The sequence below is a fragment of the Apteryx rowi genome, unplaced genomic scaffold (genome assembly GCF_003343035.1).
Source record: "Apteryx rowi isolate R43461 unplaced genomic scaffold, aptRow1 scaffold_234, whole genome shotgun sequence".
Taxonomy (NCBI): domain Eukaryota; kingdom Metazoa; phylum Chordata; class Aves; order Apterygiformes; family Apterygidae; genus Apteryx; species Apteryx rowi.
The window spans coordinates 208,284-228,440 of record NW_020448686.1 but is presented as its reverse complement, the minus strand read 5'-3'; the positions used below and the strand labels follow the sequence as shown (position 1 = coordinate 228,440).

Below are 20,157 nucleotides of genomic sequence, written 5' to 3'. Positions count from 1 at the left end.
TATCACTTGATTTCTCTCTACATATGTAACAGAGAGGACCCTGCATAACTTTAAAATGTGTATATGGTAAACACAACATCACGTGCAGGGGGGTCTGTAGGAAAGGGAGGGGGCTACCTAGCTGCAGGCAGTTCAGAGGGAAGAGCCTCCGAGTCTCCCTTACTGCCTGACATTCTGCCTCCCCCGTCTCACACTTTCCAGAAAGTTGCATTTTAGCAATTCCCAGATTAGCTGCAATTTGGGGCAATACCTGGATGAGGAAAGCAATCTGTAATCCCAGTTGTATTGTGTCTTTTTATACTACTTTGGTGTAAGAAAACAGATTTGGGTTTGTCAGCATATCCTTGTTTGAGAATGCGTTTCTCCTTCCATGTTGCCTTCCCATGCCACCCTTTCCTTTCTCCAGCACGGAGGCATGGAAAAGTAGAAAGAAGTGCAGTCAGAATAGCCTAGTGATCCTATTTTTTCATAATAGCCCATACGTTCGTTACAAATTCAATGTGAAATTGAGCAGATTTGGGGTTGTGTAAGTGCCCCAGGGCCAGAAAGCAGAAGGTGAGGGAAGATAGCAGGTTTCCATATAGCTGCCTCTGCCATAAAGCAGGTATAGCGGCTAGGTACCTCGCTTCCTCGCACGCCAACTCCAGCGTTTCTGATGCTACGCTGGCCCCAAAGCCAGCCTGCCACACCACCTCGATGGGGAGGGGAGTAGCGGGCAGGCATTTCCCCATTTGCCCCGGGACATGGCAATCTCTTGAGCCACTTCTGGCTCTTCCGCTTGTGTTCGTCTCCTCAAGGTCCTCTCTTCTTCTGGCGATCCTGAGCCCTGAGAGCAGGGTGCATGCTGCTATCATCAGCCGGGAAGCTCTGTGGCATCTGCTGGCAAAACTACCTCCTACTGTCAGTCCCCAATCCCCAGTGTATTAAGGCTGTCATTAATACAACTTCTTCAGAAATTCTGGAAGCTGTAATTTTTTGTTGTTAAAATGCTTCTATGTATTTAGACAGGCATTTTTAAGTGCACTGGCATGTTTGGTGAGTGGGCGACATATTTGTAAATGATAAGCAGCAAACCTTATCTTGTGAGTGGGTGCCTTCCTCAGCGTCATGGGTTTAAGATGTATTCGTAGTAAAAAAAAAACTATATTTCAGATCTAAGTATTTTCTAAAAATAGCCTTCCAACTACAAAGAGACAAAATACTACCTACGTTTATCCACCAAACAGATAGTCTAAGATGACAAAGGAGTGTTGAACAGTTTATAAAAGATATGAACTACCTTCATTCATCCCAGTGGCTCTCTGAAGGCAGTCAAACTCCCATAGTCCCTACGTCAGTGCTTAAAAGGAACTAAGTCAAGGGAATATGTGACTATGTGTCTGTTCTCTAAGTTGACAGTAAAACAATTACAAGTTAAAATGCAGACTCAGACTGATGGTGTTCTCATAAGCAGGTTAGAAGCTTAGACTGACTGATACCTTAAACCAAGTTAGAGGGTATAGATTAATCCGTGCAGTGGACTCCGCATTGTTTCCTTTGCGTTCAGAGAGACGTTGTATTTTGGAGTACTCAGTGTTTTCAGATACCACTGGAAAAAGTCCTCAAATTTTTAATCAGTATAGGAAAGCACTCCTGTTCAGGAAAAATAATTAAACAAAAGCTTTATTCTAATTATGTAGTGAAAAGTAAGCATATAATACTTAAAATTAAACAAGTGCTAAAATGTTTGCCTGAGTCATGGGACATCTTGCTATAAAGTATTTCCTAATTCAGTTATGTCTCAAGTATTATTAGCGCCTGAAAGTTAATCTATCTGAGGACTTAATGAGCACTGACCTACAATTTACAGGGTGCTCCTCCATGCCAACTCCCTTTGTGGGCACTCTTTACATGCAATTTCTGTAAGACAGTTTGCTACTTCTGTGTATTTATAACCTTCTTCATTCACAATAACTTCCATTTGTAGGTAAATATTTAATTTTATCACTGAATACTACTTTCTTGCTCTTCAAAAAGGCATCCCTCACTGCAAATGCTGAAGATACTGGGAGTTCGAATGGGAAAAAGTAGATTTTTTGGCTATAGTGACTGGATGAATTGAGATTATCATGCCAGAAATATTTTAGATTCTTATAAAAGTATCAGAAGTAAAAGAACTTAGACCAGAAAAGAATAATTGAAACCACAATTGTAGAAGAAAAAAAGGAAAAAACCTACAAATATGTAGGGTGTGGAGCAGCAAAACATTCAATTAGCCTATTAATTGACAATACCTTTACACACAGATATATTTAAAAGCTGGCAAACCTGCTATTTTGGGGTCTTTGTTACATAACTCACTGATCATGACACTAGGGCTCCAGATGTGATTTCTCAGATCTGTGTGAGAAAGTACTTTTTAGAAAAAATATTTTTTATTGAATGTAGTGTTTTAATACCAGAAACCCTACCTAGAAAACTACCTTTTCTTTCCATTATTTTGTCAAAGCTGCTTGAAAGATTTAATTGAAAGGGGCAGAAGTGTTCAGTATGTTAAAGAATGTTTTTTTTATTGAAGTAAAACAGGCACTACATTATTTCACTTGTATCCTCTGTTTGGCTTACTGATAAATGGCCCAATCTCAATCTCTGAAATCACTGCGACTTTTGTTACTGAATAAATTCAGAATAGGATCATGCTTATCATCAGTTTCCATTACTATCCTGAAGTGGATTTATTGGTGTGGTCGGCTAAGGAGAGGTGCATAAGCACTCCTAGTTATTAGCACTATCCAATTCTGGACAAGAAGACGCTTGCTTAAGACCGGCAATGTGCTTGCCTGCTGCTGTCTCATGCCTAAGCAGCCTGTCTCTTGACAGGAAGTTATTGTTGCTGATGAGATAGACCACTGAAATTGTTCATCTTCGTTGTAGATATTATGAACATGTCATGAAAAACATCTGTTTTGACTTGTCATTTGAATAGAACTGATGGAGAAATCAATCCATGGTGGAGACCCCCAAGATGTAGGTTTTTTATACTGTCCCTTCCTATCCAACTATTTATTCTGAACGACAACACCGACTTTCATAGCTGAAATTCTTTTAAAATAAAAGGCCTATATTTTTGACTTGAAGCAGAAGCACGCCATTCCAGACTAAAAGAAGTAAAATGGTCTCCTCCTCAGTTTTGTTATGTATAGGATCACCTGGGAGAGAATATGTGACGCCAAATGGATACAGAAATCCTAAAAATAAAACACAGAAAACATAAGGTGTTTCTAAGAAAGTCTACTGACTCAACTGTGACTTGAAATTTGGAAATAAAAACATCTTCTTTGAGCTGCCTTCCTCAGAGATATTTCATTTTATTTTTTCTAGTAGTCGCTAATGTGATGCCTGCCTGCAAATTTTTTTTCCAGCTCAATTTACTGGGTCAAATGCTGAACAGTGAAGACAGTATCTTCTTCTTCCTCCCTTAAGAGTCTAAAGCCATCAACACTGTCCATTTGAGTGGATGGAAGAGCTTTTTTTGGCCCCATACAAAAAGCATGAAGTTGGAGAAACTGAGGCAACAGGAAGCTTGGGAAACATGTCCCACTTTTATCTCATGCAAACTAGTTCTTCTGCTGGCCCCAAACTGAGGAGGCAGAGTTTATACTCTAATGAATATTCCTATCTTGCTCCATCTTTAACTGAAAGTAGCAGAATACTGTCATTTCAGCTAGGAAAGCAAAGTGTTCTTTCATGTAATTTTTTAATTGCCTAATAGTCATATAATTATTGGTTTCAACACCTTTGTACTTAGACACACTGTCTTTTCTAGGTAACGTTTCGGACAAGAATCTATCACTGTAATATTAACAGCCAAGGCGTCATCTGCCTGGACATTTTAAAAGACAACTGGAGTCCAGCATTAACCATTTCTAAAGTTCTCCTCTCCATCTGCTCCCTTCTCACAGACTGCAACCCGGGTAAGATGAACAACTTTCACATTTGCGTTCCTTCCTGCTTCATAGTCTGTCGGCTATTAGGACCTGGCTGGTGCACTGTTTTACTACTGTGTATGAAAAAAAAGACAAAAATGTAGGTTTTAAATTTCATTCAGTTAAATGGATGCATTGTATAGAAAGAAAGCACAATTTTAGGAATTCAAGTGCATTTTTAGTACCTGAGAATAAAAATCTGTTAATTTAAGAAGTTAAATCAGTAGGAAATACCTTGTAGTAGCCATTAATTTGGATATTACAAGGAGGATATTAGTATCAAGAAATATTAATGAGTTAATAAATATTGAAAAGGAAAAGTTTCATTTAAATATGCTGATAAAATGGTCTCTGGAAAGAATATTAATAGTACTGACAATGATAGATGTCTAACACAGACTCTACAAATAATGAAAATTAATTTAAATGAAGTTTATTCAATATCTTGGACAGCCAGTATGAGTATTCAAAGCAAGCTGTCATTCTTATTAACTAGCATAGCACTTAACCTCTTTCCTCAGCGCTTATAGATTTGTTTTCTGTTACTGACCGCTAGATTTGTAATTTCCTCTTTCTCTTACCCTATTTACCAATGAATTATTCTGAATGTAATCTTGGAAAATCTTAGTATACAGAAATCATGAAAGAATTATTAAAGAAAAGTTAGGTGATCTGCTTACAAGTCATGCTGCTGGTTTGGTTTGGTTATTCTACACCTTGCTTTTCTTTTTTTAAATTTGCTACGTGGTTTTTAAATCTTTAGCTTTCCTATTTTAAAAGTTTTCTCCCCAACCAGAGGGCTAAAAAATTGCTTTTCAAAGGGCAGAATGCGAGATTCTTGTGTAAATCAGTGGCTGAGTCAAAAGCTGTAATGGAGAACTAAAATATTGCAAAGCTAAAATAAGATGAAAGTGGACCAAAATGCAACTGACTGTTTTTTTTCATGTGGGTTTGTTACTGCATATAGCATTAAAAACCTCGCCGTTCCAACTAAGAGCTGGAACTGCGAAGGAGACCTAGCTTACCATTTCAGGCATGGTTATAGCAGGTGTGTTGGATGCTCTCTACTTACTGTGCTAAAAGATTGACTTTGTGTAGTGTCTACCCCCAAAAAGTACCTACATGAAGTCAGATTGGTGAAAAAAATCTAAAGAAAAGAAATGAATATTTGCTCTGGTATCTTATGAGAACTGRTAAAAAGCTCTAGAAATACTGCTCTAAAATTGGTAGTTTCCTAATAGCAGAAATGGCTGTTTCAAAAGTTAACAGGAAAGCTATGTTGGGAGTCAGAAATTGGAAATACATACCCGTTCATTTGTGTTCACCTGACTTTAAACAGATACGGCTTGAAATTTGGCCAGTCTCGAGTAGTGATTTGAAATTTAGAAGCTTACTACCTCTGCCTCCTCAATCTTCCCTAAGACTATTTTAAAGATCCTATTAAAAAACAATTTAAGCAGACCAAGTATATAAGAGGAACACTGAAAACAGTTACCCACAAAGTATTATCAAATGCAACAAGTAAACATACTAAAAATGGGAAGTTATTTTTCTCTTTAGTCTCTTCAAGGTAGTAACTGTAAGCATTGTCATGACTGCAACTAAAACCAAGAAGTTTTATGACATTTCATTTTCAATGTAAACATTCCCTTTAAATACGTAGCAGTTGTGGATGTTGTTACTGTTTCCTTTTAAAATCTTCCTATGAATTTTGGAGGTATGCATGCAATTTCTTATTWTGTATTGTGAGCTGTCCTCATCTGAGGGGTTGATGGCAGGTAGATGCGAACTACTGAGTCATTTTTGCCTTCCGTTTAGGTTGCTTGTTTTTCGCTAGATGCTTGCTTTTATTAACTCTGAATTTTAGTGATGTACAGTAGGAGGTTTGCATAAATTTTGGAGTTCTTACTTTTCAGTGTATTGCCTAATACCATAGAGCCTCTTCTTTTCTGATCTTGTTGCCCTGCTTGTCCCTTTTATTTTCGATGAAATTTTATCATTACCAAATTATTGGGTTAGATGTTCCTTGTCATCCGGATTGAACATGCTGCTTTAAATTGACCACTCTTTCTCACAGTGGGCAAAACGCTTATGAATATCGTGACGCATCTGGTGTATAGACACGCACACACCCATATAGGGACATATATACACACATAAAGACATACATATATGTATTTTACTCTCTATCAGCCAGTGGTAGCTTTCTAACCCCTCTGTCCTCTCCTCATCTAGCTAGTCTGCCTCTTTTTAAAGGCAGAAACCCAACAGGGGTCTCAATTTGATAAGCAACTTTGAGCTCTTTGTTCACCATTCAGCAGGCAGAAGCAGATCAGGTCAAACGGAAAGGCAACACTGAAGCCCCCACAAACATAAACACTTGGGATGGGGGAGTTTTCCACCCCTGGCCTCTTGGAAGGGAAAAAATCAAGTATTGGTTAGCCAGTAGTCTCACATTTATGCAAATCTTCATTAGAACAACAAATCGCGCTAAGAATGGCAGCTAATTAACCCGCAGTCATACGCGGTGATTAAAGGGAGCGGGAGCCCAGCTGCAGCTCCGCTGGCAAGCGCTGCTATTCTTCTCAAACAGGCTGCGCAAATGAAAAGAGGTATTTGCTCCTGCCGCTTCTGCCATTCACCCACTAATCTACAAAAGCAGAGGAGAGGGGCTCCTTCCTCCCTGGTTGTGCATCACCGCTCTTTGTTCCCTATCACTCAAGGCGGGAGCAAGTTTGTCCCTTTCTAAACAACTAATGCAAGTCTTCGCTCGTAAGCTGTCTCACACCCTTCAGTCCTGATTATTATTAATTGTCTCTATTTTGATTGACAGTGTCAGACAGTAAACTGTGTTAATGAATGTCTGAATTTTGTAACAGCTGGCTGACTTTTTTAGTAGGGGGAAGGGGTGATGTAGTATTTGTGTATGAGTGAACATGTGTGAATTATCTGTGAATGTAAGAGAGCCAACTGGAATGGCATCAGAGAGATGTAGGAGATGATGGGCTATGCTAGCATTCAGGCTAGAGATTAGTATTTTTCTTTAAGGTGGTACTCTCGGGCATGCCATACACCTCTTTCCACAAAGCAGAGCCCCAATCTTGTAAATATTTTGGCATGTGCCAATAACCCCATGAAATCTGATAGCTATGTTCATCTGCATAAAACTGAGTATGTGAGCAAGTGTTGGTAAGCTATGCGTTCAAGTACTGAGAACCAATTTACTTTCCAATATTAGCTGTTAGGGCTTGCCTCCGTGGGTAGCTATTCCAGATCAAATCCATGCGTGGACACTCCCCTCTTTGAAAATGGATTAAGTCAAGTCAGGAAAAACTGTCTTACTCTGGAGTGAAAGTTGACTGTACATTAGATATTCAAGAGTAGCTCTGAGAGTGTAAATTCCCACACTACCTTAATCCAAAATAGCTTTGAAGTATAGATGGCCCCACAAGTTTTGTATTTTTACAGAGATTGAAATGGGAAAACAAAATAATTATTTTTATTTCTAGACAGCTGATGATGATGATCTGGGTTAAAACATTGACTGCTCTAGGTTGGTCATTCCCACCTCAGCCCCACCAAGGGTTCTCAGATCCTGGGAAAATCCTCATCTGCAAATGCTTTAGAGAAATTAATTGAAACACCAACAAGATTGCACTGGAGCTTCTTCTTCGCATATCCTCCTTTTTCACACATTCAAAGTTTGGACTTTGCTGGCCTGATTATCACTGGTGTCTTAATCAAATGTAGAATTACGTCTGCTTAATAACACATGGCGAAGCCTTGCTTAGGACATCAGAACAAAACCTGTTAAATCTCACTCACACCAGACTCTTCACTTTTTGTGCAACTGCCTCTAGTTGCCTACCATTTTTTCCACATACAAGTTCTAAAATCAGTAAGAATTTTACCCCGTAATCATACTATTGGCATTCTCTGCCAAGAAAACTGAGTCCACTGTGTAGGCCTTGCTCTTGCCCCTGTTGTCTGCATGACAGACTGTGTCCGTTTGGGGAGCTCCTGGGATTTCACTTGGGCACCCATGTGCAGCACCTTGCAAGTCAGGATTTGTACAGTGGTGCAGGACCTGGGATAAGAAGGGACATCCAGATACAGTAAGCAACCACAGCATTTTTTTTTCCACAAATGTGTCCAGTTACATTCAACATTTGTCTGGCAGCTGTAATAAAGGTAACTACAGAGGAGTTCTTTGAGAACCTCACTTTCTGTGCTGTTTAGAAACCTCTCCCTAATTTCTAGCCTAGACTGACTCATGGGAATTTTGTACACCTTTGTTTTTAAGAAAGTCTTATCCTATGGTTTAAATGGCCATTTTCTCTTCCTTTTATTCATTTCTGATACATTAATGAAGAATCATCCTGTTTCCTCTTGGTATTTTCTTTGCTGCACACTAACCAGGCTTATGTGTGTAAGCCCCTTTGTATGCTTTTGATCATCATTGTAGGATGCCCCTTTTCTACCCCTGCATCATGCTGAAGTCATCGTTCTTGAGCATGACTGATTTGTATGGAGTTAATCAGCGCGTGACGCACAGCTAGACGGACTAACCTGCTGATGGTCACCATCATCTGGGTTGAAATATTTACTGTTCCCAGTTGGATGTTCCTATCTCACTCTCAGCCCTGCCAAAGGTTATTTCTTTCTGAGCCCTGTCATTTTCACTGTTTGTCTGACTGCCTTCTAACCCAGTTCCATGAAATGGTCTAGGTTTAAAAGAAAAAAATAAAAGAAAGAAAACTTATGTAAGAAAGTGGCATTAACATCTGGGAAAAGGAATGAGCAAACAACTGACAGCAATAACCACTTAACCTGGGTCAGCACCAGCCAGGTGAGTTGGTATGACTCTGCTCTTAGATACTTCAGTGGTGCCTTATATAAGCGATGTAAAGCTGCTTATCTCTTATTATCTTTTAAACACACCAGAAAGTGTGAGCTAGTTTGTTCAGTATTATATTTAAATTTTGCTGTGAATGTAGTTTACAACTGAAGCATATATGTCCTCATCAGTAAATGTATTTACAAGAGTAAATGAGTTGGACAGATACCACTAAGTTACAGTGGTGTGGGTCCCATCAGAGTTGATAGGATTTACAGCTGCTCAGCACTTCTGAAAAGTAGACTGCTTATGTTAAGAAACTTTACAATGCATCTTATGGTGTTCAAATGTAACATACCTCAGTTAGAAATATATATGCTGTTTTTTACAAATACTACCATGAATCATGACTTTACTAGATAGTTTTGTACTTGTTAACCCACATTAAGTAACATGGCTGTACACTTTAATGACTTACATTTACCTAAATAAGGATGAACAAAGTCAAACAACATCCTAAGGTTATGGGGATCTTTATTTGTCTCACTAGGGGACACAGGGGACATGCCTTCATGCTTTCTTTATATGAGTCATCTTTATGTTTTGCTTTTTTCCATTTCATTGTTCTCATCACAGAGTAGGTGTTATTGACAGTTGTGGATAACATATTGTTGTTGCTTTTCAGTTACAACAACAGGTTATCCACATGGTTTGGCAGGATTTAGGTTTGCCTAAATATTTTCTGCTAAAAAGCATAAACACCCTTATCTGCACCTGCATGAGGGTGCTGGCATTTAGAAAAGTTTAGAGATGGGATGCAGCTATTACAACTTTTTTTTTTTTCCCTGGGATTATAAAATCCTTGTACTATCATCCTTTGCAGAAAAGGATTCAATAGTGTACCTTAATGCATATCTTTAATCCTCAATGGGATCTGAAACAGCACTTTGGAGAGTGACTTTTCAATATGAGCATAAAAGCCCTAAAAGCCTGCAGAGTATTTGCCCTGCTACAAGACTCCTGGAATTGTTGTTATGTGTTTATAGGACCTTTGCAAAACAGAAGTCGGTGGGGAGTTGCAAGTCAGACAACATGCAAGKGAAAGCGCTGAGTCAGCCTGCTTGCTCTGTTTCTCAGCCCTCCTCCCCTTTCAGCCAGCAGCGTGCGCTTTCCCGGTGATGCAGCCCCTCGGTGGTTTCCCTCCTCCCTGTGGCCGGAGGGAACTTGGCGTGGTGCCGCAATGCCACTGCACCATCCYACAGCAGGTTTGCTTTTAACAGCCTTCCCCAAAGCTCAGTGCTGGAATTTCTCCAGCCCCAGCCCATATCAGCATGCCTCGAGGGAGTCCCCAGGACACAAGGGAAAGCACAGCATGGATGGCTTTGGTGTTTGGAAAGTCCTGAATGCCTGTGCATTTTGAATTTGTGTTAGTGTTTGGGAAATTTAGAGCTTCTTCTAAATGCTTGTTCCTAGTAATTTCTTAATCATTCCCATCACTAAGGTATCGACAGTGGTAGATCTAGATAGGCCAGTTAAGGAAGCCACTTGCCCGGCTGCCAGAGGCGACTGCCACCTGCGCCACCCCTGGAACGGGTCTTGCGCACACCTCAGGCAAAGTGAAATAGATTAATTCGAGCCCTCTCTGGAAAACCCGCCCACGGTGAGTTTAAGCTGCCAGGTGTTGACTTGACGCCCACGGACATGTTCCATCCTGTCCACTCTGCTTTGGGGGAGATCGTCGCTGCTACAGGGGCATTAGCRTCCAAAATTGCCAGGGCCATTTGCAAAGCAAGCATGTGTCAACACTTTAAATTCCCCATAGCTCTGCTCTTTTAGTTGATTTGCTCCAACCATACCTGTATCTGAATATACTAATAGGTGTCCACTTTATCAGTAGGTCTATTTTCAGTATTGCTGAGAGATCTGAAAGTGCTAGCCTGTCCAAAAAAGTTTAAAAATAAATCTAAGGCAGCTTAATAAAGGAAAATGTAACATAGCTGTAAAAATAAAATCTGTTCCATGCTGGAACATTTTGCTTTGAGTAAGGATTTGGCTGACTTGTGGTCACAATTCTGCTGTTTGGCTGCAATGTTCCAGCTTTAAAATAGCTCTCCAGCCCTGAGTAATGAAGAACAGGTCCATGTCCCTTGCCACTGAGCAGGCTGGATGACTCTTTTTTCTCCCTCTGTTCTTCTATATATCTAGATCTAACAGGAAGTAATTATGATGTTTCTCCTCATCTGGTGCTTCTCCGTAGCAGACGCTGCTTTCTGTCAGTGCCAGTGCATGTCAGATGCTCCTGCTGCAATTTTTTAGACTTCCCAATTATCATTCCTTCTTTTCCCCTCTCCCCCAGCTGTGAAGTGAATTTAGAAACTCTGGATGACAGCAAGTTCAAGGGATGAGCCACTTCTCATTTTCCTCATTCCTGTGTTTTTTTTCCTTAAAGCCATAATCTGCAGTTTGCTGCTATCAAAAAACTTTGCTTCAGAATCAAATCTGAATTTCTTTCCTTCCTATTTGGCAGTTTATTAGCTTCATTCAGTTTCTCAAAAAGGACTTTTAATCTGTCCTGTGCCCAAATATATTTTGTACTGTTTTATAATGAAATTATGTTTCTTTTTAAAACATACAGGAAACAGGGAAAACATAAATGCTTCTTCAGCAGTAATCCAGCATGTTTTGAGCAGATATGTCAAATGTAATAAATATGCTGGAAAATGACTGATACAGTTATATATTGGCAAAACAATATTTAATTTGTTCAATTTTATTAGGCTGATACTTTGTTTCTTCTCTAGCACCCATAGGCTACCACTTGCCCATCATAGTATAGTACTAGCAGACATGCAACAAAATAATCTCATTTTGCCATATATCCTTTTTGTAAGCCGCAGAGGGTCAGGTGAACAATGAAATTACTCTGTTGTCTGGGATTATTTATATTCTTTAGCTTGGAGCTATTTTTCCCTTTTCTTCAGAGTTTGTATACTATGTTCTGCCAGGAAAGGGGATGGTTTCTAGTCCGTTTCAGCACAATGGGAAATACTCTTTTTTGTATCTTGAGCAGGGAAAAATTCTGTGCCTTGTCACTCAAACATGGTGACAAATAAAGGCAGTAAGCAAAAGGTAAAACGGGAGTCGATTCATGCAGTAATGTTTTTGTTTTGTTCTAAATTACAACATAATCTTCTCTCTGTCCCTTTTAAAATCTCTCTCTCGGATGTCTCCAAATGAGATTAGCTAGCTCCTGAGAAAAATCCCAGTAGCTTTTTTCTTAACAAATATAAAAAGTAGTGTGCTTTATCACTCTGCTATGTTGTTGCCACTGGACTAGAAGCAGCATGGATGGGTGCATGTGGCTGATTGTTTTACATAAAGGCCATAATAATAAGTTGTCCTAAAGGAGCGTGAAAGGAAAATGCAGCGCAAACCTGATCATTTTTGTTCTGCTCTCTGTGACTGCCGAATGACAACACCAAAGACAGGATTGCCTTGGGAAAAACCCATCTGCGCCAATTTCATTCACCTGAGCAAAGCTCTCGCCTCAATGGTGACAACATACTTTTTGCCAGAAAGTACCTATTTCTTTTTAAATGCTTTATATTCCCCTGCAAGTTCTCCAGAATCTGCTATATATTTATTGAATTAATATATACATATTTTGACTGAGTCTATCATATAGCCTAGAGTTCATATTTACAGATCCTTGATAGTCTGGACACACAGCTCCAATATACTAAAGGCACTTAGGCACCTAGAGATGCAGGCAGACAACCAGCAGAGTTTTCAGTGCTTCCCATGGGATTTAGGCATTTGAAAGTCCTGCTAGGAGTCTCTCTACACTGTCAGGCAACTACAAACTTTTTTTTATCTGGTCGTATATATTTGCAGAAGCATATACCTGTGTCTTCAGATATACACATATCACTTATCACACATATCTTCAGATATACACATATCACAGAGCTCAACTCTGTGGTTGGTATTTATAAATATGAAATTTAACGTGTAAATGCAAGTAATGCAGCATCACATTATGAAAATTATACATACATAAGTACTGGAAGAGAATTAATTTCCATAGCCATAAAGAGCTGATAAAAATGTTGTAAGTTTTTGTTCTTCCCAATTGACTAAGTCCCCTCAACATGAACCAATGATTGTGGGGATTATTATAACAGCAGGRAAAGCATTTGTGAACTGTCATCCCTTCGGTAGTTCTCAAGGAAATATGTCTTGGAATATCTCCTAATTATGTGTTCGGGGGAGGAGGCTAGGATCAAGATTACTATTTATGTTGGCTTAAATCTCTGCTCTTTTCAGTCACACATTGGCAACACCTTATGGGCAGAAGAGCGTTGTTTGTGAGCATTGGTGCATTTCATGTAAGGAGATGTATATTACTCAAAATTCATAAGCCAACATGAAAAAGATTAGTATAGCTATAAGAAATAAGATTATTTGGAAATATTTATTTTAAAAACACAGTAATATGGTTTCATAAGACTAATGTCTGYTGAAGTAATTTTTTCTCTGAAAAGTGTCTGGAGTTATTTACATAAGAATATTGGTGGGTGGTATATAATTTAAAAAGTAAATGGCACAGATGATTAGTTTATAAAAAATAAAATGTGCATGCTGGATTTTGTGATATGTAAGACTTAGTGTAGTCATTTGATATAGCTCCAGATGTCAGTCACACATGCACTTACCCTATCCCTTTTCTATCTGATATATTTTTAACATTACAAACAATAATCATTAAAAATATTAAGGAGTATAGACATTCTCAAGCAGAAAAACAGTAATATGCCATTTTGTCAGGTAGGTTGCCATTAACTGCTCATTGCTCAGCTGTTCAGTGAAGGGTATAAAATTCCCTCAAAGCACTTTACTCATGCAGTAACACTTGAGAGGAAATTCCTTCCTAACCACAGCTAATGATCAGATTATGTGTTGAAGCATGAGCAGTAATAGCCTTTGCAATGGTAACTTAGCTGGTGCCATGACTAGTGGGTCCTTTTTTAATTTTCCTAAACTAATTACCTTATAATATTCCTACGCTGTATTCTTCTATGTGTGTAATTAGTTGGTGTATGAAGCATTTACTTCCTTTTAACTTTTTCCAAATGTATTGATTTTTTGCTTGTATTCCTCTTTTACTACGGAAAAGATGAGCAAGACCACTTAATTTTTTATAATCTTCTTTACAAAGTTGCCTGTCACGTCTTGTTTTATCTTTTTTTCCAGAAGAAATAAGCATAGATGTTAATCATTCCTTAAATGGGAAAGGTTTGACAATGGTGCTAATAACCTCTTGTCCTTTTCAATATGTTTTCTACTCCTATTTTGTATTTATTTAAGATTAGGTGAAAAAAATTGAACTTGAGACATAATAATACCCAACCATCAGTTTATTAAATGGCATTTGATTAAATCAATGATCTACGAAAATCCAAATCAGTAAAGAGGCTTTGTACATCAGTGACGAGAAATAAATGTAAAGGGATGTAATTGGCAATCATGACAGAAAAGATTATTTCACTATCCTTAATCAATCCTAAATTTTAGTATACCCCAAAAGCGGCATCTAGAATATAGAAAATTCAGTCTTTTCAAAAAATGGAAGCCAAGCTGAAAAAATTGTACATCTTACTTTTTAAAGATTTTCTTACATAAAGTTTTATGAAAGGTTTGTGAGAAATATACATTCAAGGTCTTTAAAAGTTCATGCACCTCTATTCAAGAAACACGTTTTTATGAGGTCTATCTTAACCATAGTAAAGTTAAAAGTACTTGAGAAAGAGTTTCATTGAAAAATGCTATGAATATAAAAGGTTACAATTCATTCCCCTTCCAATAAACATGTGTAATAAACAATAAATCTTTGGGAGAACCCAGACCAAAATAAGACATCAATTTTAAATGTTTTACTGTGTAAAATATTTGAATAAAGCAATTAGTTATTCTATTTTTTTAATTAAAACCCTAGCTTAATTTGAATGAGTTACAAAATATAACTTCTACTTTCAAAATTCACTCCAGTCATTTACAGTCATTATATGGACTTTCTTTGTTTCCTGCAGGTTTTGTCTAGCCAATACAGACACTTCCTTAATTACAATAGCATGTTTTGAATAAAGTCGATACAACACATCTGGGCTTAACCAACTCTATTTCTACTGCCAAGAAATGCTTTCTTTTCCTTACTGGATATATTTTCTCACTAATAGAACTGCATATATTTAAGAGAAAAAATAATTAAAACCAGAAAGTAAATAACGTTAGCTATCACAGTGTATTCCTACACTTAATTCTCTAATCTCGTAATAATTTAATCTAATATTCAGTATTCTCAGTACAGATAGCTCAGATCTCAGCTGGCATCACTCCAGTTGATGACTTTACCCCAAATTTTTCATGTAGATTTTGTTCTATGTTGCCAAGTGTTTTTTTCCCTCTGTACCTTTTTTAACATGAAGGCGAGGATAAAGCTTGAAATCTTTTACTGTATGTTTCTAATTGGATATGAACCACATTTAGGACCCTGATTAGTGCAACTCTTTTTAAGGATGCTTCCTCCTCTTCTTAAAATACAATTATTCTTGTTCACCTTAGAAATCACAGTGTTCCAGATTTTTTAAGTTCCTGAAAGGAAGCTTGCTACATTTGGCTTTCTAGCAGATTCACAACAATAAGAGCCAGTCCTGAAAAACATCATCACCAACACAAAATTTATAATCCTGGGTATAAATACTCTAGCTATTAAATCATTTAATCTCTCGCTTTCTTGAGTGAGATTTCAGAAATTCGTATTCCTGCGTGGTTCAGAGGCTGCTTTCAGAGATGATTTACGCTACTGCAAGACAAGTCTTTTTTATTTTGCATGGTTAATTTTCTACATTATTCAGCAGAGGAGGAGGAAATGGTTGTTTGTTTTTTACAGTTTTGCAGAGCCATCAAACAGCAACAGATAAAACAAATTACATTCAGTGTGTGCTTCAGAATCCCTATTTCCACAGAAAATCAAGTTCAGGTGCATTAACTGGAGGATCAGACAGTTACTTAAATAGCAAAATGTACAGTGTAATTGTCCCAAATTTAGGGATGGGCTGTACAGTAAGATTTTACATTCATATGAGATACAGAAATAGAACTCTGATTACTAAATTGTTGGTAGAATATTCCATCTGCGCAAGGCATAAAAAAGGCACTGCTATGGAATGGAGCATTTTGCAACTTTAAGATGAATTAGATTTTGGAGAATTCTCAAGGACTGGAAACCTCATTACTTGGGTATTTATAGTATCGATTAGATAAGGTGGCATAAGAGTAGAAAATACTGTAAGCCATAGCATTATATTAGCAAAAGGAATGCTTACATGGCCTTCCCTGTCTTTTCCACCTCTGCTTTTTATGGTTCTTTTCTACAGCTCAAGCTTAAGACTTTTTAGGCCAGTGCCTGAAACCCCTTGGCAAGTTAACTATCAGTTAGTCAGACATGAAAACAGAGCCAATATTATCCATCATACAGGAAAAAGGATTTCCAAGGAAAGTTATTTGATCTGTTACTAAATATGAAATTATCACCCTAAATATCATAAATTCAATCCTTACCCAGGGTTGCCATGTAACTTCATTGCAACTAATCCAGGCGCTAAACCTACCTACATGATGAATGCTAATTGTTTTGTTTAACCTGTTTTTCCTTCTAGTCCTATTAAATCTTGTTCTAAATTAAGCCTAATTATATTTATATTCTGAAGTTAATTTAGAAGTGTGTAGTCCATTTGGTTACTGAAATGAGGCTATTTTCTCACTCAGCTGCTGATTCCTCAATTATTCTCAGAGCTAGCACAGCTCTTCTCTTTTTTTTACAATATTCCATGTCACCTCAGAGATCAGCCTTCAGAAATATTGTTATTATTGGCACTTGCACATCTTCAGGATGGCATTCCAGTTTTCATACTTTCTTGAGCCACTGCGCATTGGTACAAGCATCTGTCTTGGATGCCTCTTTTGGTAGGACAGTGTTGCTGTAAATTCTGCAGTACTCAATGGATCAGAGTGCACCACACCAGCGCTGTCAGAAACCTGTCAGGTTTTGCACCTTACTGGTGAGACTTACCCCACAGATCCCTGTCCCATGCTCTGCTGGTATGGCACATTAAGATGTGTGTTAATGTGAGGCAAACCAAAGATTTCAGGCCTTGGCCTATGTATGAAAGTCCTGTTGGCCTTCAGTAGAGATGAAGTTCTTCACCTGCATTTTATAAGTAAAAGCACGTTTTGGTCTTTTGAAATTTTGTATGAAATTCTTAATAACAGTTTTGGATTTAAATGTGTTGAATTAATAACATGATTTAGTAGGACAAGAAGGAGAAAATCAGATTAAACCAAAATAAGCAGCATTCATAGAGTATGTAGGCTTTTCTAGTTATTCCGTGGATTAATTTCAACAGAGGGAAAAAGGGATAGGTTCAAGAGCAGGATTCAGATGACTCCTGCATCTGACCTAAAAGGACTCCAGYGTGCCAAAGTTCAAGATCTTGATTTTACTCACATTCAAACACTTCTAAAAATAATGATGCCTTTAGCACTAGTTTTCCCCTCAATTTCTAAATGCCACTAAAGACTGGACCATACAGTGCTCCGCAACACTTCCTTCCTCCCTGTTCCCTGGGAATCCACATAATAGATGGATCCTGTGGGACCACCCATTTTTCTTGCAGAGTAATCTACATTTGGTACATGTGATTATAGAACATCTAACACTACATAAAGCGTGGCCACAGGGAATGCATTTACCCCTAGCTGCTTTGGGATTAGACTGTTTGTTTGGGGAGTATAAGACCCGTAAGTCACTCCTTTGCCAGGAGATGTAATCAGTGGGAGTGAGAGAAGAAAAAATCCAAAAGAATTTTTTTTTTTTTTTTAAAGAAGAGAAATTTTAAACACACTGATATTCCTATTGAATATCTATTCCTCCCTTAGTTAATCTAGAGACAAAAGCATGCACAGTGTTTTTCTGAAAATATAGTTACAAAGCTATGGATATATGCCAGTTACATTATGAATCTTAGCATTTTGGTTGGTTGAGAGCATTCTGAGATCTGAGTGCTGTGATTCCCTGGTTATCCAGTCACAGTGATCTTCCGTAAGGAAAATGCATATTGTTATAACTTACTCTCCGCAAATTTTATCAAACCATGTGCCATGTAATGTCTTCCATATCAAGTTCTTAGTTATCTTGAACACTTTTATTAATTTTTTACTAATAACAATGACTGTTTCTCAATTGAGTTCATTATTATGAAGCACAGATACTTTGCTAATGTATCAGTGCTTTTAATTTTGAGACTCATCCAAGCATCAAAGCAAAGAGTGTTATTTCAGAACTTTAATTGTTCCAGCATGCTGGCACTTCTAATAGGTGCACCTTCTGCCTTAATTAAAGACAACTCTTCAAGATCACTGCACTGTGCCTCATTGATCCATGATTTCATCAGCTAACTCGCAGTCAACCACTGAAGTTTATAGAAACCTTGCTAAAAATTGAAGATTGAAAAAAACCTTACTGTTTAAACAAGAATGATTTCCCTTGGCAAGATATAGAGATGAATCACTGCCAACACTTTCCTTTAAGAGCCATGTTAATAAAATTGGGCCAGATAATACTCCTTATTTCTGAAACATCTTTTTCTGAGGCAGCCTCATATTTCACACAGATCTGTGGTAGGTAGCCTGACAGCAATCAAATGCAAGCCTAGAGAGAGGGATGAATTTCTCCTTCCATGTATTCAAAATGTTTTAGTAAATGGATGTTTTCTAAATTGTTCGCAGAGCTCATTTGCTTTTGAAGATAGGTAACATTTTCCTCCAGACATCAATGTGGACATTGGAATCAAGTCATATAAGCCTTAATATCTGTGTAACAACTTCTCCAGTCATTATATGAACTAACAGAAGTCAGATGCATTTCTGACCATTTTACAGAGCTCAAAATTTAGACTCAAGTCATGGATATCAGTCTCTTTACAATACATGCAAACACCTGTCTATGGTGCTTATACAGCCACATTTACCAGAGTATCCAAATACCTCACACTTTTTAGCATGTTTATTCTCAGACTAAACTACGTGATAGAGAAGCATTAGTCCAGTTTTACAGATGGGAAACTAAGGCACCATGGTAAGAGCACGTAACTTTCTTTTGGTCATCATGACTACTTTTAAACTGTGAAGTCCAAGAAGTTTTGAACTGTGAAGTCCACTCTGGAGCTTCACATCTTGCAAGCGGTGTGACATGACTGCTCCCTGCTCATATGCCCAGGCACCCACCCTGGCTGCATCCTGRCTGGACAACAGCTCAACAGACATGAGGTCTCGTTCAGAAAAGATGATCAGATCCAGCATTTTTCTCCCCTTCCCTTTCTCCTCCTGCATCCACTCTGATTTCTACCGGACAAAAACCCCTAGGTGTATAGCTAGAGAGGTAGCCAAGGACAGGACGACTGAAAGACCAAGACTATGGGATGTACTGGTGAACAAAACATAAATAGATTAATAGGAAGCAAAATAATAGGTCTCCTTTAGCCCCAGGATAGCATAGTGACCACTAGGTCAGCTTTTCTCTGTAGGGACAAACACTTTTTGCTAACTTAGGCTCTAAGGATATACAGTCTTCAAGCTATAGTATTCAGTACAGTTTCAGTTAGTTCTCTAAATACAAAGGTGTTACAAAGGTAGTCAGTGTAAATATTCAGATATGTTTCCAAAGACAGTGTCTCAAGTCATTATGCATTTGCCCTATATTTCCTTTTATCTCATGTTATACCTGGAAAGACAATCTAGGGTTTTATCTGGAGTTGACAAGTGATGTTAGTGAGGCAGTCTTTCTTTCTTCAGACACCAACACATTGGATCAGCTTGTATCTAAGAAAACTATGTCAAAGGATGTCTTACTGCATTTCTTGTTATTTTCCTTTGGTGGTAACAACCCTTGAAGGTCATAGGGTTGACCACTTCATCAAAGCCATCTCAGCCATAGTAGCCAGCCTAATGACACATGTAAGCTCTGAAGCAATTTCAGCAGGCATATTTTGATATTTTAGCACACTGACATAGCCTATATGTATTAGCATTCTTGTGCTGAACATTAAGATGTGCCTAACCAAATCTGCAAARCCAGTTCCTGAAACGAGAAGCAGAGTTCATTTAATCTGATATGACTTCTGCTATATATTACAATTGCTAACATGGAAATTAACTTCATTGACTTCTTCTCTCCTAGTAAACATTAGACCTTTCTAGAATGTACTCATTTCTCCTATAAAGATTACTTTTTTCTTC

General features: G+C 38.0%; 1 protein-coding gene across 1 annotated transcript in view; it reads left to right on the top strand.

The window, feature by feature from the left end:
• LOC112966142 (ubiquitin-conjugating enzyme E2 E2) overlaps positions 1-20,157 on the top strand; it is a 211,171-nt gene that overhangs the window by 181,951 nt on the left and 9,063 nt on the right. Inside the window, exon 4 of the mRNA XM_026065940.1 lies at positions 3,806-3,953. Coding sequence (XP_025921725.1) covers positions 3,806-3,953 — 148 coding nt within the window. The remainder of the gene's footprint in view (positions 1-3,805; positions 3,954-20,157) is intronic.